Source organism: Anthonomus grandis, chromosome 7 (assembly GCF_022605725.1).
Source record: "Anthonomus grandis grandis chromosome 7, icAntGran1.3, whole genome shotgun sequence".
Taxonomy (NCBI): Eukaryota; Metazoa; Arthropoda; class Insecta; order Coleoptera; family Curculionidae; genus Anthonomus; species Anthonomus grandis.
The window spans coordinates 16,584,288-16,602,782 of record NC_065552.1 but is presented as its reverse complement, the minus strand read 5'-3'; the positions used below and the strand labels follow the sequence as shown (position 1 = coordinate 16,602,782).

The 18,495-nt window shown below is 29.2% G+C and overlaps 1 protein-coding gene across 1 annotated transcript; it reads right to left on the bottom strand.

Moving 5' to 3' along the window:
• Positions 1-12,220: 12,220 nt before the first annotated feature.
• On the bottom strand, positions 12,221-18,481 carry LOC126738745 (uncharacterized). Its single transcript, XM_050444180.1, has 4 exons — positions 18,410-18,481; positions 12,760-12,915; positions 12,547-12,693; positions 12,221-12,440 (listed from the first exon to the last, which is right to left on the bottom strand). The coding sequence occupies exons 1-4, from the start codon at positions 18,479-18,481 to the stop codon at positions 12,276-12,278; spliced, it is 540 nt and encodes a 179-aa protein (XP_050300137.1). The 3' UTR covers positions 12,221-12,275.
• Positions 18,482-18,495: the final 14 nt, after the last annotated feature.

The window sequence follows — 18,495 nt, the reverse complement described above, 5'->3', positions numbered from 1 at the left end:
GATGAGCTGGAAATGTTTATGAAATTAATCATAATGTCGTGATGCTTAAGACCGCATTTGTGACAAGAAAAGGCAGAAGTACAGTTTTTAACAGAATGAGAATTACCAAGACAGTTTATGCAAAGATAGTTCACTTTTGCAATAGTGTAACGTTCATTGGGTGATTTTGTTAAAATAATCTTGAGATTTAAAAATAGAATGACTACCTTTTTGACATATTCTATAACTAAGGCAGAAGTACAGTTTTTAACAGAATGAGAATTACCAAGACAGTTTATGCAAAGATAGTTCACTTCTGCAATAGTGTAACGTTCATTGGGTGATTTTGATAAAATAATCTTGAGATTTAAAAATAGAATTACTACCTTTTTGACATATTCTATAACTCAATTTATTATTCTGTCTGCTCTGAAAATTAGTGCTTGTGTAGAGGGTTTAGAAAAATTTTATTTATGCTGTGCAGTTGATCTAAGAGACTTTTGGATCATCTTCTTTCCCTTACTAGTAGTTTCTATATTATCTAGAGCAAAACAGTGTTTATCTAAATATGTAATCAGCTGTTGAAAAGAAGGCATTTGATTGGAATCTGTAACTTGTAACTCAAATTTAGTAGCCACAATTTTGTCTACCCTTTTAGCTATCATTTGTACCAAAACAAAGTCCCAGGTATCAACTGGTAGTCTCAAATTACACAATAATTCTACGGCAATAATATCTCTTACAAAACTATCATAAGCAATATTATAATTACTTTCAGTATGGGGTAAATTTTGAATTAAAGTTAAGGGTTGTCCCTTTCAAAAACCTAATAGACATTTATATTTTTTTACATCTGATATTAAATTATTATTATGTACTATTGCTTCAAATAAATCTTTATAATCTGGGATATTTCTCCATTAAAGGTTAAGACTGACAAGGTTGGCAAACATACAGATTGACAAGAAAAACTACTAGTTTGAGATGAATTAGCATTATTTAAATGTGTGTCATTATTAGAATGATTAAATTTGAGTTTCGAAAGCAGCTCTTATTTTGTCTTGCTCCAAAAATAAGGCATCATTGTCATCCAATAGAGCAATAATAGCATTATGATTCTTAAAAAATTCATCATTAATAAGTTCAGTCTGCTGATAAGTCTAAATTTTTTTATTTATTTTAAATTTGGCTCTTTATCGGATATATTGAAGAATAACGATTTATCAGTAGAATAAATCAATTATCGTGATTAAAAAAATAGCAATTTAGTCAATGAGTAAATGTATTAGAGAAAATTAATTGATTTTATGTTTCAACGAATTCAGAAAACTTTTATTTTATTTGTATTAACATGTAAAAAAACTTTTTTTGTATTAATTGACTTTGTAATAATTGAATTTTAATAAATCAACCAACTCTCACGAAAATTCGTAATTGAAAATAAATTTATAAAACAGTTGCACTTCAGTAAAAACAGTTCAAGCACCAGAAATATTTTCACTGAACACGAAAATAGATTACAAAAAGTACATTCGATATGTGTGACGATCCAAATACCTGAATTTTACGATCGAACGGGAAAAGAGTTTAAAACTACTTATTATATCGACTTTATTTCTATATGCACAGAAAAAAGAGAAAATAAGACTCTTTGAAATCAGTTGCAATGGTATTTATAATATTAAATAAATGCGCTTGCATATATTTTGTTTAATCAGGGATTTCCACGGGAACTCATGTGGAGGCGTAGTTCCCACAATGGTAGGGTCTGTGTGTGGTAGCATATAACTCCTCCGCCCTTTAGAAAAGAATTCTGGGGTATGCTACATAATTCTGGGATTGATGGCTGGTAGATTCATTGGGTGGTTGAACTTTTCTTTCTTCATCTGGGTTTTCCTGGTCCGGTTTTCTTTCCTTCTGAGTGTTTTTTTTAGGCATCTGTTTCTGTCTACAATTTAGCTTATTCCTATAAAATTTTATGAAGAGGAATATAATCAAAAATCAAATTATTATATAAATAGTAATTATCCAGCTATTAACGTTTGTATACATGTATGAATCAATAGAGTCGATTTTATGTTTTTGATTTCCAATTGCACTTTTCACAGCACTTAATTCGTTTAAATTAACGCTATTTAGTTTTATAGGCTTAAAATTAATTACATGATTAGAAGTAATAAATTAAGATCAAAATTAGGCTTAGGTAATAAAATGTTGTTGAAATTAGTGTTCATTGTATCGAAGTTGCGAAAAATATTGTCTTTAATTTGAACTTCACAATCAGCAGTTCCAAAAGGTAGGTTCCTCTGAGGGGGATGGTTCGATATTGTTACTGCATCTTTGAACAGCTGCCGTATGATTAGGGAGTATAACAATCCATTTGTTGTCTTTCAACTTCTGGAATTTTTCTTTTCCTATATGCGCTGGTACTGGTTGGCAATTGGACATTTTGTGAAAACTTTAGGTGTTGAATTTTACATGGAGAATCATCGTCGAACTTCATAGGATGGGTTTTGTAGCACAGGAATTCCTCCGGAATAATTTCTTTACAATATTTCTTAAAAAATACATGATTTTGCTCATTTAAAATTAAATTCGTGTTGATTTTTGAAATAACTTTTTCTTTATTTGTTTGTAAATTCTCTTTTACTTTTTCATAAACGTTTTTAAGTTTGTTTTTGTGATTTTCTGCATAATCACTAAAAAATTCTTTCGACAGGAATATATGATTTGGATCTCTGGAATTAGTGTGTCCATGTGTCAATTCAGGTACTTCAGTAAAATGTGTTGCACTATGTATCAAACTGTTGTAGGCTATAACGACATGGTTCATTAATTTTTTTTTATCTCGGGAAAAACTTTCTTTTAATAATCTCAGATGTTCAATTATGGTCGAATGAAAACGTTCTACTATACTGATTGATTCGTGGTGATATGGAGTACTAAAATGAATTTTAATTTTGTGCAGATTTAGGATTTCTTTTATCGTATCGTTATTAAATTCTGATCCATTGTCACTTATTAATTTTTCGGGTATACCGCAATAAAATAAATATTTAATTAGTGCATTAGATATAGTAATAGCATTTTTACCAGGTATTTGAATTGCTTGCGCGAATTTTGAAAATGCTCTACTAAAGTCAAATAGATTTTATCGTCATAATAAAATACGCCCATATTTACTATTTGGAAAGGTTTTGAGGGTGTCTCTATTAGCATAAGAGCTGCATATGGTAGTTTTCGTACGTGTTTGGCAAATATCACAATCATTAATATATTAGGTTACAGTGTTTTTAATGTCTATCCAATAATAATTACGTTTTAGATATTCTAACGTTTCGCTTATAACTCTATGATTTACTTGTCCTCCGTGGTAGTTTTTCGTTAATAAAATGTGTTCTTCCTTATCAGTTATAGTATTAGGTAATTTAGTAAGTACACATTAAGAGTTTTGAGCCATTTTCTGTAAAATGGTTTAGCTAAACCTCATTAAATTTTTTATATAGATCGTTTGTGTAAAAATAAATACAATATGTTTTGTTTAAAATAGTCTCTTAAAAACTCAATTATTAAATGTTCATTATTAGTTTGAGGAATATGAATTATTACAATTTTATGGTGTTCATAGTTGTCTTCGTTGACTTTTAATTTAGGATAAATATTAGGGGAAAATTATTATTTGATTTGTTTTGTTGTTGATCATTTCATCGAGTATTTTAGTTCTGCTGTTTTTATCCCAGGTTTGTGAATCGGTTTGTTCTAGTTCATTATTTATTATTTGATTATCAGGTGGTCTTATCTGTATATCGAAAAAAATGTTTATTTGATTGTTTGCCGGGATTTGATGACTAGATGAAGGTTGATTTCTATTAACATTTATATGTGTTGTGTCTGGTAATTCATAAAGAATAAAACTTTTTACAATAGCAAAAAGATCTTTCTAATAATCAAGCTATCGCTATCGCAAACTATCGCAAGTAATCTAAGGTTTCTGATTGATCTTCAAAATTTCCTGGGTTTTTAATCATTGATTTATTTTCTATTGCATTAATTTGTATTCTAGAAAGAGAGTCAGCATTTTTATTCAATTTACCTTTTTTATATACAATATCGTCATCGAATTCTTCTAGTTTTAATCTCCAGCGTTTTAATTTTGAATTTGGTTCTTTTAGTTTAGCTATACTAGTTTATTATACTGTAAACTTTCTTCCGAATAAATACGGCCTAAAGAATTTACAAGCCCAAACTATCGCTCATAACTTTTTTTTAATAGTGATGTTTTTTTTCTCTCTTTTTTTCAAAGTTCTCAATACGTAAGCTATAATTAAGACAAAGATAATAAAGACAAAAATCTTGGTCGTGTATTACTTTGGTTTCTTTCTTTAAGCAACACGTTAAACGTTTTGTTATGCGTGCGAAATCTTTAATGAATTTACGATAATAGTCGACTAATCCTAGAAAGCTTTTTATGGTTCTCTTCGGCTTTCGGTAAAAGGAATTTTTTATTGCTTCTATTTTATCGGGATTCAGTTTAACTCCGTCTTTAGTAATAACATGTCCAAGGTAGTTAACTTCTTTTCGCAATAATTCCGATTTATCAAGTTGAACTTTGAAGTTGGCATTTCTTAGTCTGGTGAAGAGCGTCTTAATCTATATAGATGTTCTTCTAGAGAAGTACTAAAAATCACAATGTCATCTAGATAGACTAGGTATTCTTCGTTTTGTAGTCCTCGCAATGTATTATCCATATTATCCAGTACCCGTTGAAACATAGAGGGTGAATTTTTTAAGCCAAACGGCATTCTTTTAAATTCATAATGAGCTCTTTAGGTGGAGAAAGCCGTTTTTTGTATGTCCTAAGGATTTATCTCTATTTGGTGAAACCCCTTGAAGGTTGAAAAAAATTGACTTTTTCCTAATGTGTCAAGTATATCTGTGATGTTTGGTAAGGGATATTTGTTGTCTATTGTTCTTTCGTTTAGTTTTCTACAGTCAATAACTACTCTCCTTTTTCGTTTTCCAGATGAGTCCATCTTTTTAGGTACGATCCAAATCGGACTAGACCATGGAGAAACATTTTTTGTACTTGATTTCTAACTTTAGATTTATGAACTTCAGGGTATCTATACCTTTTAGTAGAAATTGGTGTTTCGTTTGTTAAGTTTATCTTATATTGTACTTTGTTTGTAAAAGTTAATGGAATCTGTCCACAGTAAAAGATATCTCGAACTTTGGTAATTACTTAAGTAGTTACTGAACTGTTGTTATAAAGTAATTGTCAATTCGAACAATTGCTTCAGGTGTCTTAAGTTATCGAATTTAATGTAATCAAAAATTGATATGCCTTTTCCTTATTGACGCGTAACTTAACAATTTGTTTTGTTCTATCGGTTATTTTGATAGGGTATTTTTTTTTACTAATATTTTCTTAGATATTAGATTTAAATGGGGTATTTTCTAGATCATAGATAATAGTTATTTTAGCAAATGGTGTTTTAATTTGTAATATCTAGAATTGTTTTTAGCTAACTAAGTAAATCAACACCTATGAGACTATCATATTTGTTACTAAAATCGAAAATGTAAAACTTATTACTTAGATTTTGTTTGACAATAAAAAGTTTAAAAACTGGGATGAAAATTACTTTATTATGATGGGAAATTATATGTGCAGTTTGGATTTGAAAGTCTTCATTAAAAATATATATTTTAAAATATTTTTGTGCAATTTGTGTTGAGATTAAACTTTTGGTACTTCCTGTATCTATTAAAAATTTAGCGTTTATTTTGGGTATAATTATAAATGATTCGGTATTATTTACATTGTTGTCAGGTTGATTATAATATGGGTCTTCTTGATAAGGTTCTTCGTAATTTTCAGTATAGTTATTATAGTCATAATCAAAATATTCATAATCATAATAATATTCGTTGGAAACTTCTGTGTACCTCAATTGATTAAGGTTTTCACTAGAATAGCCAGATGCAATGTCCATTGGTTCATATAATTGTTGGGCGTTGTTTTGATTTTGATTATTATTGAATCTATTAAGATTGTAAGCTTGATTAGAGCTGGGTCTATTAAAATAATTCGGTCTTTGCATAGAATTATATCAAGAAACGTTGTTTCTCGAAAAGAAAGGTAATTGTCCAAAGACTGGTCTCTGAGCGAAATTATGTTATGGGCATTTTGCCTAATTTTAATTAAAATTTGAAAAATAGGGTCGATTTTGGAAATAGCTAGGTCTAAAATTATTTTGTGGTTGGTTTATTCTGGGATTGACGTTATGGTTATTTGAAAAATTAATGTATTTCATATTTCCATATATGTGAATAGGGTATGATTCTTGGTGCAGGTCTGAAGTTATGGGTATCAAAGGTCTTTCTTCTGTATTCAAAAAACTATAAAGAAAGTTTTCTTCTTCAATAGGAGAGACACTGCTTTTTCTAAATTTTCGGGGTTCCCAATTCTAATATTATTTTTTTGTACAGTTCTGGTTAGACCTCTAATGCAAGCAAACAAAATTCTTTTACAAAAAAATGAGAAATTTGCCGCCGACCCTGAGAAACTATTCAGGTTAAATATAAAATTGTATTTTAATAATTTCAAAAGACTTAAATTTGTGAGTACTTATTTTCTTTCTATTGTGATATCTATTTTTAAAAATCTAATAATATGCTGGAATGAATAAGTAATTTTTTAAGTATCCAAATTAAATTTTAGTATCAGAGAATTTTTTAAAAATGTACATATTTTTATATATACATTTTTTAAAATTGTACACACATGAAAAAAGGAGAAAAAAAAGAACAAATCTGGTTTGAAGGCCAATAAATTGTTTTGATAAGCTTCAATACGTATGTCAGGAGGGAAAAGTGGACTGTATTTTTTTTATCTATTAATTGGAATAGAAGGTACTTGATAAAGACATTCAGTCGAATTGATGTGAAATGTCTCTGTCGAGGACGATCTACAAGAGTGTGTACAAATTGTTTAAAAACATTATTTTATAAATAGAAAATTTATTAAAAAATAGTTACACTTTATAAATACACCCAAATTTAATAAAAACCGAACAATGGGTATGTATTATAAACAACTGTGTAACAAAAGCAGTGAGTCAGCCTCTCAAAACATTATTAAATTAAAAGAGAATTAAAACTTTAACTAAATGTTATAATTAATTTTTTCACTTTTGTGATTGTACCAGGTGTTCCACCATGAATGGGTCTCAACTATATATTGTAAAGAAGTGAGGAAAGGTTAGATCTGTTTTTATTTAAATGTTATGCACTTGGGATTGGATAATCTAAATTAAACAAGTTAAGTCACATTTAAAAGAAATTTTATTATTATATATTATAATTTATAAATAATAATAATATATACTTGAAAGTAGTTGACCAGGGCACGCTGACTTACAACTTAACAAATATTGCGCGTTTTTTTTAAATATGTTTAATTGAACTTAAAAAATAAAAAAATAGAAATAAAGACTTTAAAACTAAATGAAAATCTCATCTTGATATTCTTTTTTAAACCAAAGATATTGCAAAATAGTAATAAATGCGAAAAATAAGCCTTAACCATCTTATTTTTCAAAAAGTTATACTAGGAAGTTATACTTGAAAAACGTTACTTTTGAAGTTTCATTACATCACTTTGGTACCTCGGTATTGTTATCTATGATTTGATTACTTCTTTAAAATGCCTCTATAACTCAAATATTCAATATTTTATAACTAAAAAACGAAGCATTAGTAGTTTCATATTATATTTTAGCAAAAATTTTTAAGTTATTTATGTATATATAGGGTATCCGGAAAAAGGAGGCCAATCCGCCGGCCACATATAGGGTGGACCAAAATAATGCGACTTTCATTATACCATTTTTTAATTGGGCGCTCAGTATTTAATATACAGGGAGTCAAAATGAGAAATATAAAATCGTTTTTTTTGAAGTAAGTCGAGTGTTTCATAACATATTAAATTAAAATTTAGTGTGAGGGGGTTTTTTGGAACTAGACATCGAAATCCGTTCACGTATTTGCTATACCTTGTAGAGGGCGCCACCGGCGGTATATTGTATGTGTTAGAAATACCAAAACTTTTTTGTACCCCTGTATAATAAAGTTCTAGTAAAAAATTCTAATTATTCAATCTTTTCTTGTAAAAAAAGTGTTCTTAGTAAATGTCGGCCTGAGAATCCATTTATTAGGTATCTTAATTTTAAATTCTAGATACTTCTTTCTAAACAAATTGGCTGACCTCCGGTTCTAGTAACTTCTTACGTACTGCCAAAGTGACAAATTTAAACGCTTTTGACGCTCTTAACAAGCTTTATATAATTACAATTACTCCTAAAATAAATCTACATTTTTTAATTACATATTTCGATTTGATGTGTTTTCTTACAACTTATAAAACACATAATGGTTCATAGACCAAGAAATGTACCCTTTTCCGAAATGGCGGATATGGTTTTGATATTTGGTAAGTTTTAAATATTATTGTAAACAGTAAATACCTGTCAAATCTCAACTAGGAAAATGTGACTCCAGTGCTAGTTTAGCCGCTAAACGCTATGCCCAGACATTCCCAAACCGATTTCATCCCAAAATAAAATATTTTAAAATTTGATTAACCGCCTAAGGTAGATTGAAAGTTTCAGCTAGAGACGGAAGGATAATTGCGGCTCGTGCGGTTCAACTAGGGTATGATGAAGAAACTTTAAAAATTGTCGAAGAATCACCAAACCACCAAACATTAGTACTAGGGTTTTGGCTGAACGAGTAAGAAATGTTGGGAAAACCGAGACACATATTATTTTATGGAGTTATCAACTTTACCCGACGATCCCGAGGCAACACTTGCTGTTTGGAGATTATGTGAAATGAATAATAGAAATGTGGATTTATTTTATAAGGGCGATTCTGTTTACTGACACAGACACGTTCACGAGAAACGGCATGACAAATATCCATAACGCACACATATGGGCTGGAGAGAATCCTAAGGTCATAATTGAGATACATCAACAAGTAAATTTTAAAGTCAATGTGTGTGCAGGTGTTGTGGATAACTTTCTTTTAGGACCTGTAATTTTACCAGGTAATTTGACGGGTGATTCATTTCTGTTGTTTCTACAAGAAATACTGCCCGATTTGCTTGATGATTTGCCTCTAAATTTAAGACAAACTCTTTAGTTTTAGCTCAACGGTGCTCTGACTCATTTTGCTATAAATGTAAGCAACTATTTACATCAAGTATTTCCTAATCGCTGAATTGGTCAGGGTCGAGATGCTGCTGTTCCGTGGCCACCCCGTTCGCCCGACCATACACACACCTTTGGATTTTTCAGTCTAGGGATGTATGAAAGACTTTGTGTATATGGTTCCGATTTTAAAGAAGGATTGTTTAAGGAAAAGAATCATTGCAGCTGGAGATCATTTTAGGTTGAAGCCAAATATTTTTTAAAGCCTTAAATTTTCTTTAATAACGAGGGATACGAGCCCTCTGTGTATATACAAATGAATGGAGGTCACGTAGAATAAGTAATTTAGGGTCATTATTCTATGATTTTTGTTATATTAAGTATTTTATTATAATAAGATTTTAAAATTAAGATATCTAATAAACGGATTCTCAGGCCGACATTTACTAAGAATACAAGAAAAGATTGGATAATTAGAATTTTTTACTAGAACTTTAGAACTTAGAACTAGAAAAGTTTTGGTATTTTTAATACATGTAATATATTGGTGGCGCCCTCTGCAAGGTATAGCGAATCCGTGAACGGATTTCAATTTCTAGTTCCAAAAAACTCCCTCACATCAAATTTTAATTTAATATCTTATGAAACACTCGACTTACTTGAAAAAAACGATTTTATATTTCTTATTTTGACCCCCTGTATATTGAATACCGAGCCCCCAATTAAAAAATGGCATGAGGAAAGTCGCATTATTTTGATCCACCCTATATATGGCCGGCGGATTGGCCTCCTTTTTCCGGAAACCCTATATATTATTATTACCGCCTGAAAATTAATAAAAAAAACACGATACGACTGCGTCCAAAAAAACACGATATAAGATTAAAAAAACATTAAGAATAAACTGGTATGGTAACGTTATTTTAACCGTATGTATATATTGTTTTAATAATTAGTTGAACTGTTGGGCAAATTTTAACCAAATATTGAAATTCTTATCAGTAATTTTTTATGTAAAAAAATATACACGTAAATATATACGTAAAAATTCAAAATTGAGTCATTTATTTAGCTGCTTGTAGAACTCGTCAAAAGGAGTTGATATACCAAAAATTACCTATATAAAAGTTGGATAATAAAGGAGATAGTAAAACATTAAAAATGTGTAAAAATAAGAGTGCTTATAAATAAATCTTTTAATAATAATTCGGCTAATGCCTTGTAAATTCTTACTGTTTTTTGTTTCTGCTCCTAGACTGAGAAAAATCCAAGCGCGAGAGTTCTTTCATAGACTTTTTTTGGCTAAGAGAAGTAGAATTTTTAGAGTGGTAATGAAACTGTTTTAAGTGTCCGTAAAATTAACTTTTCCATTAGCTTCATGCAAAAATTGAAACATTCCTTCTTTAAATGCCAAAGTTTAAGTTGATCACTGTATAAATATATTTACATATAAATATCGGAAGTATGGAATGTTATACATTCCCATATACAACATTATTATACAACACCAAAAATAAAAAATAATATTGTGAAACATAACCAGACTGGAATGTTTTATGAGATATCCTTAAAGTATAAGCTAGAAATTCGTATCTTATCTAGCCATTAAATTTTTTAACATGAGTCTTATTAAAATAAGAAGTATCCCAAACAAAAAAAGTTAATTTGTTACCTTAAACCTTTATTTATTAATAAATCTGTATTTTTGGAAATTTTTGAGCTTTGAAAATTTTCAAAAAATGTAGTTAGATACATTAACCTAGTTTACAAATCGGATACTTAAATTGACTAATAACTTATCTACTTATCTATATACTATATATTTTTATAAATCTGTTTGAAAAGGGAAATTTTCACGATGGAAGTTTTTCGGACTATTGGGTAAATTATTATTTTCTATATCTAAGTCGAAAGAAAATTAACTAATTTCTGTATTATTATTGTTAGTATCACTACTTTTGGAAACACTTGTTAAAACTCCATCCAATAAAAGTTGGGTATCTGTATCCTCTTCGCAATTAGATAACTTGAAGAGGATTAATAAACCAGTTATTCTTTAAATCCTAAAATAACACTTTAAAATCAGTTGATAATCAGTTCAATTCTTATTCCAACCTCCTCGCTGTCTTGTAAATAAAAAACAAGTATTTAAAAAAAAACTTTGAAAATTAATAGTTAAACCTTAAATACTGTAAAATTTCTTAGTACAGATGCCTGGTATTTATATAGTTAGCCTTTATGGCGTAAAGACAGAATTACCACAAAATTTGATAAAATATTACACGATAGGCGACACATTTTAAAAAGTTTGATGCAGATTTTTCGGTCATCAATGTAAAACTCGTAAAGAAAGACAATCAGGTGACCTAATTTTCTAATAATTTTCTATGTTTTTGAAATATCATTACTTTAAAGGTATTTAAGTTTAAATAAATATTTCTTTAATTTTTTTTGCAGGATATACATACCTCGTTTAATAGCTCGATCAATTTTTATAAAAGGCTGCTGCAAAAAGGAAGACTTTAGCGAGATTCCAAAAAATACGCACATAAAATAAACTTGCTTACTCAATGAACTTTTAATAATATTATTATATATTATTTTTTTCAAGGTCTTTTAACAGGAAATAACATATTTTTTAATTAAATAATAATAGTAACAAAATATGCTTGAAAAACATGGCAAATCATAAGGCTTCATGGAAGAATGAACTGATATTGGATATAATAATTTACTTAATATTTGGAATAGTGTATCTGTAAAAGACGCTGTATTACATCTATCAAATAAAGAAATAAAAGAGATATTTTAAGCTTGATGTTTAGGAACAAGAATACCATACCACTTAGGTATTTAATATTATCTTAAGTTGCCATTTCTTCCTATTCAAATTTATGTTGAATAAATTAAGCTCATAAATATTTAGATCAAGTAATAAATATTTTTGTATTATAATTATGTAAATTGTAAAATACATTTTAGAAAATAAAAAAAAACGTTTTTAGCTTAAAGATATTTATTTAAAAATGTAAAAACATAATGCAGATTTATGAATTATTTTTTTTCACTAATAAAATCTAATTACCCTTTTCGAACTTTGCTTAAGCTGACTGTTAATTCGATACAACTTTTTCCGGTATCATGCTCTATTTCGAGTTTTACGTCCGTTTTTCCAGCCCCCATGCCTATTTGGTTCTTGTATTTTCCTAGACTAATTTTCTTATCTTCGCTACCGCAAACTTTTTTCTACAAATTATTGTTACTTAGTAGAATGTTTAAGACATATTTTGATATAAGACATAAATATTAGAGCCCTGTAATTTATAATTTTATATTAAATAATAGTACTTACAGCTTCCACTGGACACTTTGTAGGAACACCCATTACTTCCAAAGTTTTTGCAATGTCTGGTGACTTCTTTAGTAAATCAGTCATATCGCATAATTCTATATCTCCATCCATTTGTGGCAGAGGAGGTTTTTTGACATGATAAGTAGTCTAAATTTTACAAGAAGTAAGTCATATATTAAATTAAATTGAATACCATTGATTACTCTAATGTACCTTTGCAGATTTGAATCCCTTAGTGATTTCAAGGCATCCATATCCATAGAGATTACAGTCATTATCTAGTGTAACTCCAAAGTCCTTTTCGGGAAGTTTTATTACGCTGTCGTCCAAACAATTTTTGGCTTTTAGGATTTTCAATGAATATCCATTCTGAAAATGATAATTAACCTAAATGTAAATGAGGATCGAAAGAAGGATTTTTAATTGAAAAGAAAGATTTTATTTTAAACAATTTTAAATTTAAATTTGTATATAATATTGATTTTAGTTAAACGGTATAATATTGAATCGTCAAAATTTTGCTAGTTTACAGTTTTGAATGAGAAAATTTTCAAAATCCTCGGACTCTTATACTTTTGTTTTAGTATAAGTTAATAGATGCTGAGTTTTAAGAAAAGATCGATTTTGTATTTGTGCTTTACTAACAATCAAATCACGTATATTTTACATCAATAATGTTCTTTAAAATAATCTATATCTACATAATAGGATACATCAGCCTTCGGGATAGTCTAGGATGGACTATCCTAGATTATATGGATTATATCCTAGATGGATAGGCCCATTAATTCACAAATATTTCACCATAATAGTACGTAAATTTAACCATGTTCTATTATGTTATGTTAAATTTCGAATTTTTTTCCAAAGCATCTTGTTTTTTTTTTCTGAAAATATGTCTTGAAATTGTTTAATATTACTTGGGGAGGGATCAAATTTTGAACTAAAATATGTCTTATACAATACTAGTGAGCTGTCATAATTTACGAGTTTTATACCCAAGTATGGGCACTGACTTGGCATATATTTGTTGTAAATTGAAAACTGGTACGTCTTGATAAAGAAGATCACTAGAATGTTTGGGCTGTATTTTAAAAATCACTCTTAGCCCGTATCTTTAAGTAATATTATAATATCGAGGGTACAGCAAATTATTTTCCCCATACTGAAATACCTAATCTTATGAGTAATTTAGACAAGGGATATTGTATACCAGGTGACTTAGAAAGAAGGGAACACTTATAACTACCTACCTTGTTATTTCCAGACGCTTAGCTAGGTTTATTTAATCATATTTCCTTTCTGCTTCTGTAAGCTTTATAAAAGTATGAATGTAACTAGAATTAAGAAAAGGCAGCTCATTTGATAGTCGAATTGCTGTTCTACTAAATTTTTTTTTAATTAGTTCTTCGAACCGTTAGGAAAACTGATCAACAATCGGTAGAATACACCAAACGGGAAATTATTTCATCTCGAAAAAATAACTGTTTTTGTCTCAACGATTAATGGCGTATACCAAATCATAAAATTCGATATAGTAGTAACTACAAAGAGTTCAATCGATCAGGGAAGACCGTCCTATTGGCACTAGGTGAAGAACAAGCATCGTCTGATCGTCTTCAGGGAAGAGACAAACACTGCTCGTCTTATTGGAATGAAGATCCTTTTTCTAGTATTGTAAGTTAAATTGAATTTGGTTTATCTCGTACATTGACAAAAGGAAAAATATTGAAACATTTATTTTATTAAAATATTTACTTTTAAAAAAGCAATTATTTTATTAAGGAAACATTCATTAAATTTTAGTTGATAAGTTTACTTCAATTATTATCGTTAACACCTTATTTCAATTTATTGATTTTTTTCTTCATAAACATGCGAAATTTTTAATTAATTAGATACCAAGCTAATAATATTTCACAGTTTGATGGTAATTCAAAACAAATCAACAGATTCATTTCTGCATGTGAAAAATTTTTAACAGCACATAAAGATGTAAATCCAGTAGTCCCAATTAACATTTGCTTATTTGACACTGTATTAAACAAATTAACCTGCAGAGCCGTAGATTTAGTAGCTTCTAGAGTAGAACTCACTACTTAGGAACTATTACAACAATCTTTTATTCGCAAACGAAGAAAGATGAATCACCCCAACAATTTGATTTAAGACTCCAAAATATTTGCAGCCTCTTATTTTCAAAAATAAACGAAACAACCGATTCAAAAGAACTAAAACTTCTCAAAATATCAGAATATTCTAAACTCGTTCTAAAAACTTCTATTAATAGTTTAAACTATCGAATGCAGTTAGTTGTTCGAATAAAAGTCCCCACAACTCTTGAACAAGCCATGAGTTTAGCCCGTGAAGAAGAAAACTTTATGAGTTATAAAAACAGACATTTTGATTCTAGACCCACACAACAACAACCAAATATACCAAAGCCATAAATTCTAACCCGAATATTCCTAGACCACCATTCATACAAAATAGACAATTTACCGTTCCAAATCGATTCAGAAAACATGATACGTTTGGTCGAAATCCAAATATTTTATATATTCAAAGACCTTTCCATCCAGGTTATCCATTTAGGCTACCATAAGTAAATAATCAACCGCAACAAAACTTCAACCTAAATAATAATCATAATTATACCAATCAATTTAACCAGAATAATAAACGATCTGCAACTTCATCAATTGTTAGAAAGTATAACCAAAATCGAATTAAACCTATGGATACCTTTTCTGGAAATACAGTTATTCATAACGCTATGCAAACGCAAGTAAATCCTAAAATCTTGATTGAAGATTCTCATAGTGAACCAACAGAATTCCCATCTAATGATAAATCCATTACACCACAAATCAATTATGAAACCCAATGTTTACTCAACAAGATAACTATTATGATCACCAAGGATATGATGGAAGTAGATTATCCATATTATCCCCAAGAATCTAATTCAGATCCTGAATATTATAACCAGCCTCCAAACAATTATGAAGTTCCATGTTAAAAGAATCATACGAAATACTAAATAATCCTCCAATACCTTAAAATTTTCAAGATGTCACATAATTCATCAACATAACGTAATTTAATTAAACTGATATATAAATACTGACCTACCAATAATATATTTACCAGAAATAAAAGCAAAATTCTTAATAGACACAGGTAGAGGTAAAAGTTTCATTAAACCCGAAATAACTTAAAAATTGTACCCCGATTTAATACACAAAGAACAATTTCTTGTTAAAACAGCACATTCAACTTCAAGTCATAATGAAATCTCAATCATCTTTCCCTCATTTAAATCCAATGAATATCATAAATTTTATTTATTTGATTTTTCTCCAAAATTCGACGGACTATTAGGAATCGACCTCTTAACCCAAATAAAGGCTAACATTAAGTTAAAAAATTCAACATGTGACTCACAAAAGGTTAAAATCCCTATTAATTACATATTAGGTGTAGGTGTAATAAACTGTTGTAATCTTGGACCAGCGGAAATGCCTGCAGCTTTAGTCAGCATTAATAATTCTCACGCCTTTACAATAATAACAAACTTATCCGATAAAGAAATAAAAGTGAAATTATTAGAACCTTTTCAAGTAGAATTTTTAGATGAACCAGATTTTTATTTTATCGAAAAAATAGAAAATGATACTGAATTAAATGAACACTTAGATACATTTAAAGATAAAGAACACATTGATAGATTAAGATCCGTTTTCGAAAGGTTAAGACAAGCCAGTTTTAAAATAAAGCTAAAGAATAGTGAATTTTGACATAAAAAAGTAGCTTATCTAGGACATCAAATCACTAAAGATGGAATAAAACCAAATCCAGAAAAATTTAGCGCAGTAAAAAATTTTCCTCTACCTAAGACACAAAAAGATATTAAATCCTTTTTAGGCTTAGCAAGATACTATTGGTGCTTCATAAAAGATTTTGCGAAAATTTGTATACCTCTTACATCTTGCCTTTAGAAAAATGCAAAAGTCGAACATTCCGATACCTTTTTAATATCATTTAATCATCTTAAAGATCTCTTAATAAATGCCCCTATTCTAAAATATCCAGATTTCACAAAGCCTTTTATTCTAACTACAGAGGCTTTTAATGTAGCTTTAGGCGTAATTTTATCACAAGGAACAGTACCCAATGATCTTCCTATTGCCTATGCTTCTCGAACCTTAAATGAAACTGAACAACGATATAGTACAATTGAAAATGATTTTCTAGGCCTTATTATCTTCGAGTGAACGTCGTTTAATTGATGTTGATCGTTGAAATTAGTTTTAAAAATACAAAATTATTTTAAACAAGAAAAAAATAACATGGAGCATTGAGATCTGTTTTGGCAGTAACGAAGCGGACATGTGAAGCATGCCAGATCTCAAAAAGTACTTTACATAAGATTTGCAATATAGATGAAGAAAACCTGGACCAACTAAATAAAAGAATCCGCCGGCATCCAAAAAGTCTGGAACTACCTCAAACAATTAAGAGCGAAATTAGAACTATTATTTATAACATGTATAAAAATAAACAACCCGTGACGATGGCTACCGTACTACAAATAATAAAGGACAAAGAACCTTGCGAAATTAGTTTAACTAGTTTGGCAAAAGTTCTGAAGTCTTTGGGATTTTGGTATAAAAAGACGAGGAATCGGACAATATTGTGTAAACTTTTACATGTAGTGAAAAAAAGATGGAATTTTCTGATCTGATTCTGATCTGAAAATATCTAAAAAACAAAAACTCGGAAGATCCCAAACAATTTGTGTTTCTAGACGAAACTTGGATTTTTGCTAAGGGGAACTTATCAAAATTATATTTTTTACAGCATGCAATGCTATCCCAGCAGCAGTTGTGGAAAAAGGTACATTATGCTACATGCAGGAAATGATAAGAGCTTTATCTCCGACACTAGTTTGATTTTCTCTTCGACGAAAAAAACGACTACCACGGAAATATGGATGCCGATATTTTTGAACATTGGTTTGAAGAAAAACTCCTCAAACGGTTAAAAAATCTTTCTATTATAGTGCTGGAAAACGCATCATACCATTCCAGAGTAAAAGCAAAATTTCCTACCAGTTGGAAGAAAGCGGAAATAAAAACGTGGCTAGAGCAAACAAATATTGGTCTTGACGATATATTTTCAAAGGCTGATTTACTGCAGAGATGTAAAACGTACAAGTATAGAAAAAAAAGTACTTGATCGATGAGATGGCTGTTAACTATAGGCATGAAGTCCTGCGATTACCGCCTTGTTACTGCCGCTCAGAGGACTATTCAAGCAATAATGAATCTAATTATTCCTACACTGACATATCTTCAAAATCACACTAAATTTAATTTCAGACTAAACTTTCTTTAATGGTTATATTTTTGCTCCTCTATTAATATTTTTAACGTTTTTTTTTTTATTATAACAAGTCTTTTTAGCCTATTTAGGTCTTTTTTTTAATTATTTTAGTAGAAAATAAAATATTATTACTTACACCTACAGAAATTAATACTAATTAATACCCATCAAATTGAAAAAAATTTTTATAAAAATATAAATGAAAAAATTGTTTGAGGGTCGCTGGTTTCTTAACCGGGGAACTTTTATTACTTGTGTGTTAGGGTAAAGCATGCGGACTATAGTAGTATCCAATCCCTTATCCAAAATCAAGAACGTAGCAGACGTTTTTTGTCATAGACGTTATAATAATAAATTTAATCTTGGACTTTTATATTAACCATTCTCTTTAATACATATCAATAATAACAAAATATAACAATTTATGCAATAAAATGATATGTAATAAGTTCTTAAAAAACAAATGTCTACTTACACAAGCGTCCCCAAATCTAATAATAACACCAAAAACAAATATTAAGGCAGCAATATTTTTTAGTTGCGTCATGATGAATACTACAA

Coding starts and splice junctions, on each gene's coding strand:
- LOC126738745 (XM_050444180.1), bottom strand. CDS start 18,481: ATGACGCAACTAAAAAATATTGCTGCCTTAATATTTGTTTTTGGTGTT. Junction 12,694..12,759: donor AGGGATTCAAATCTGCAAAG/GTACATTAGAGT, acceptor TGTAAAATTTAG/ACTACTTATCATGTCAAAAA. Junction 12,441..12,546: donor CAAAGTGTCCAGTGGAAGCT/GTAAGTACTATT, acceptor AATAATTTGTAG/AAAAAAGTTTGCGGTAGCGA.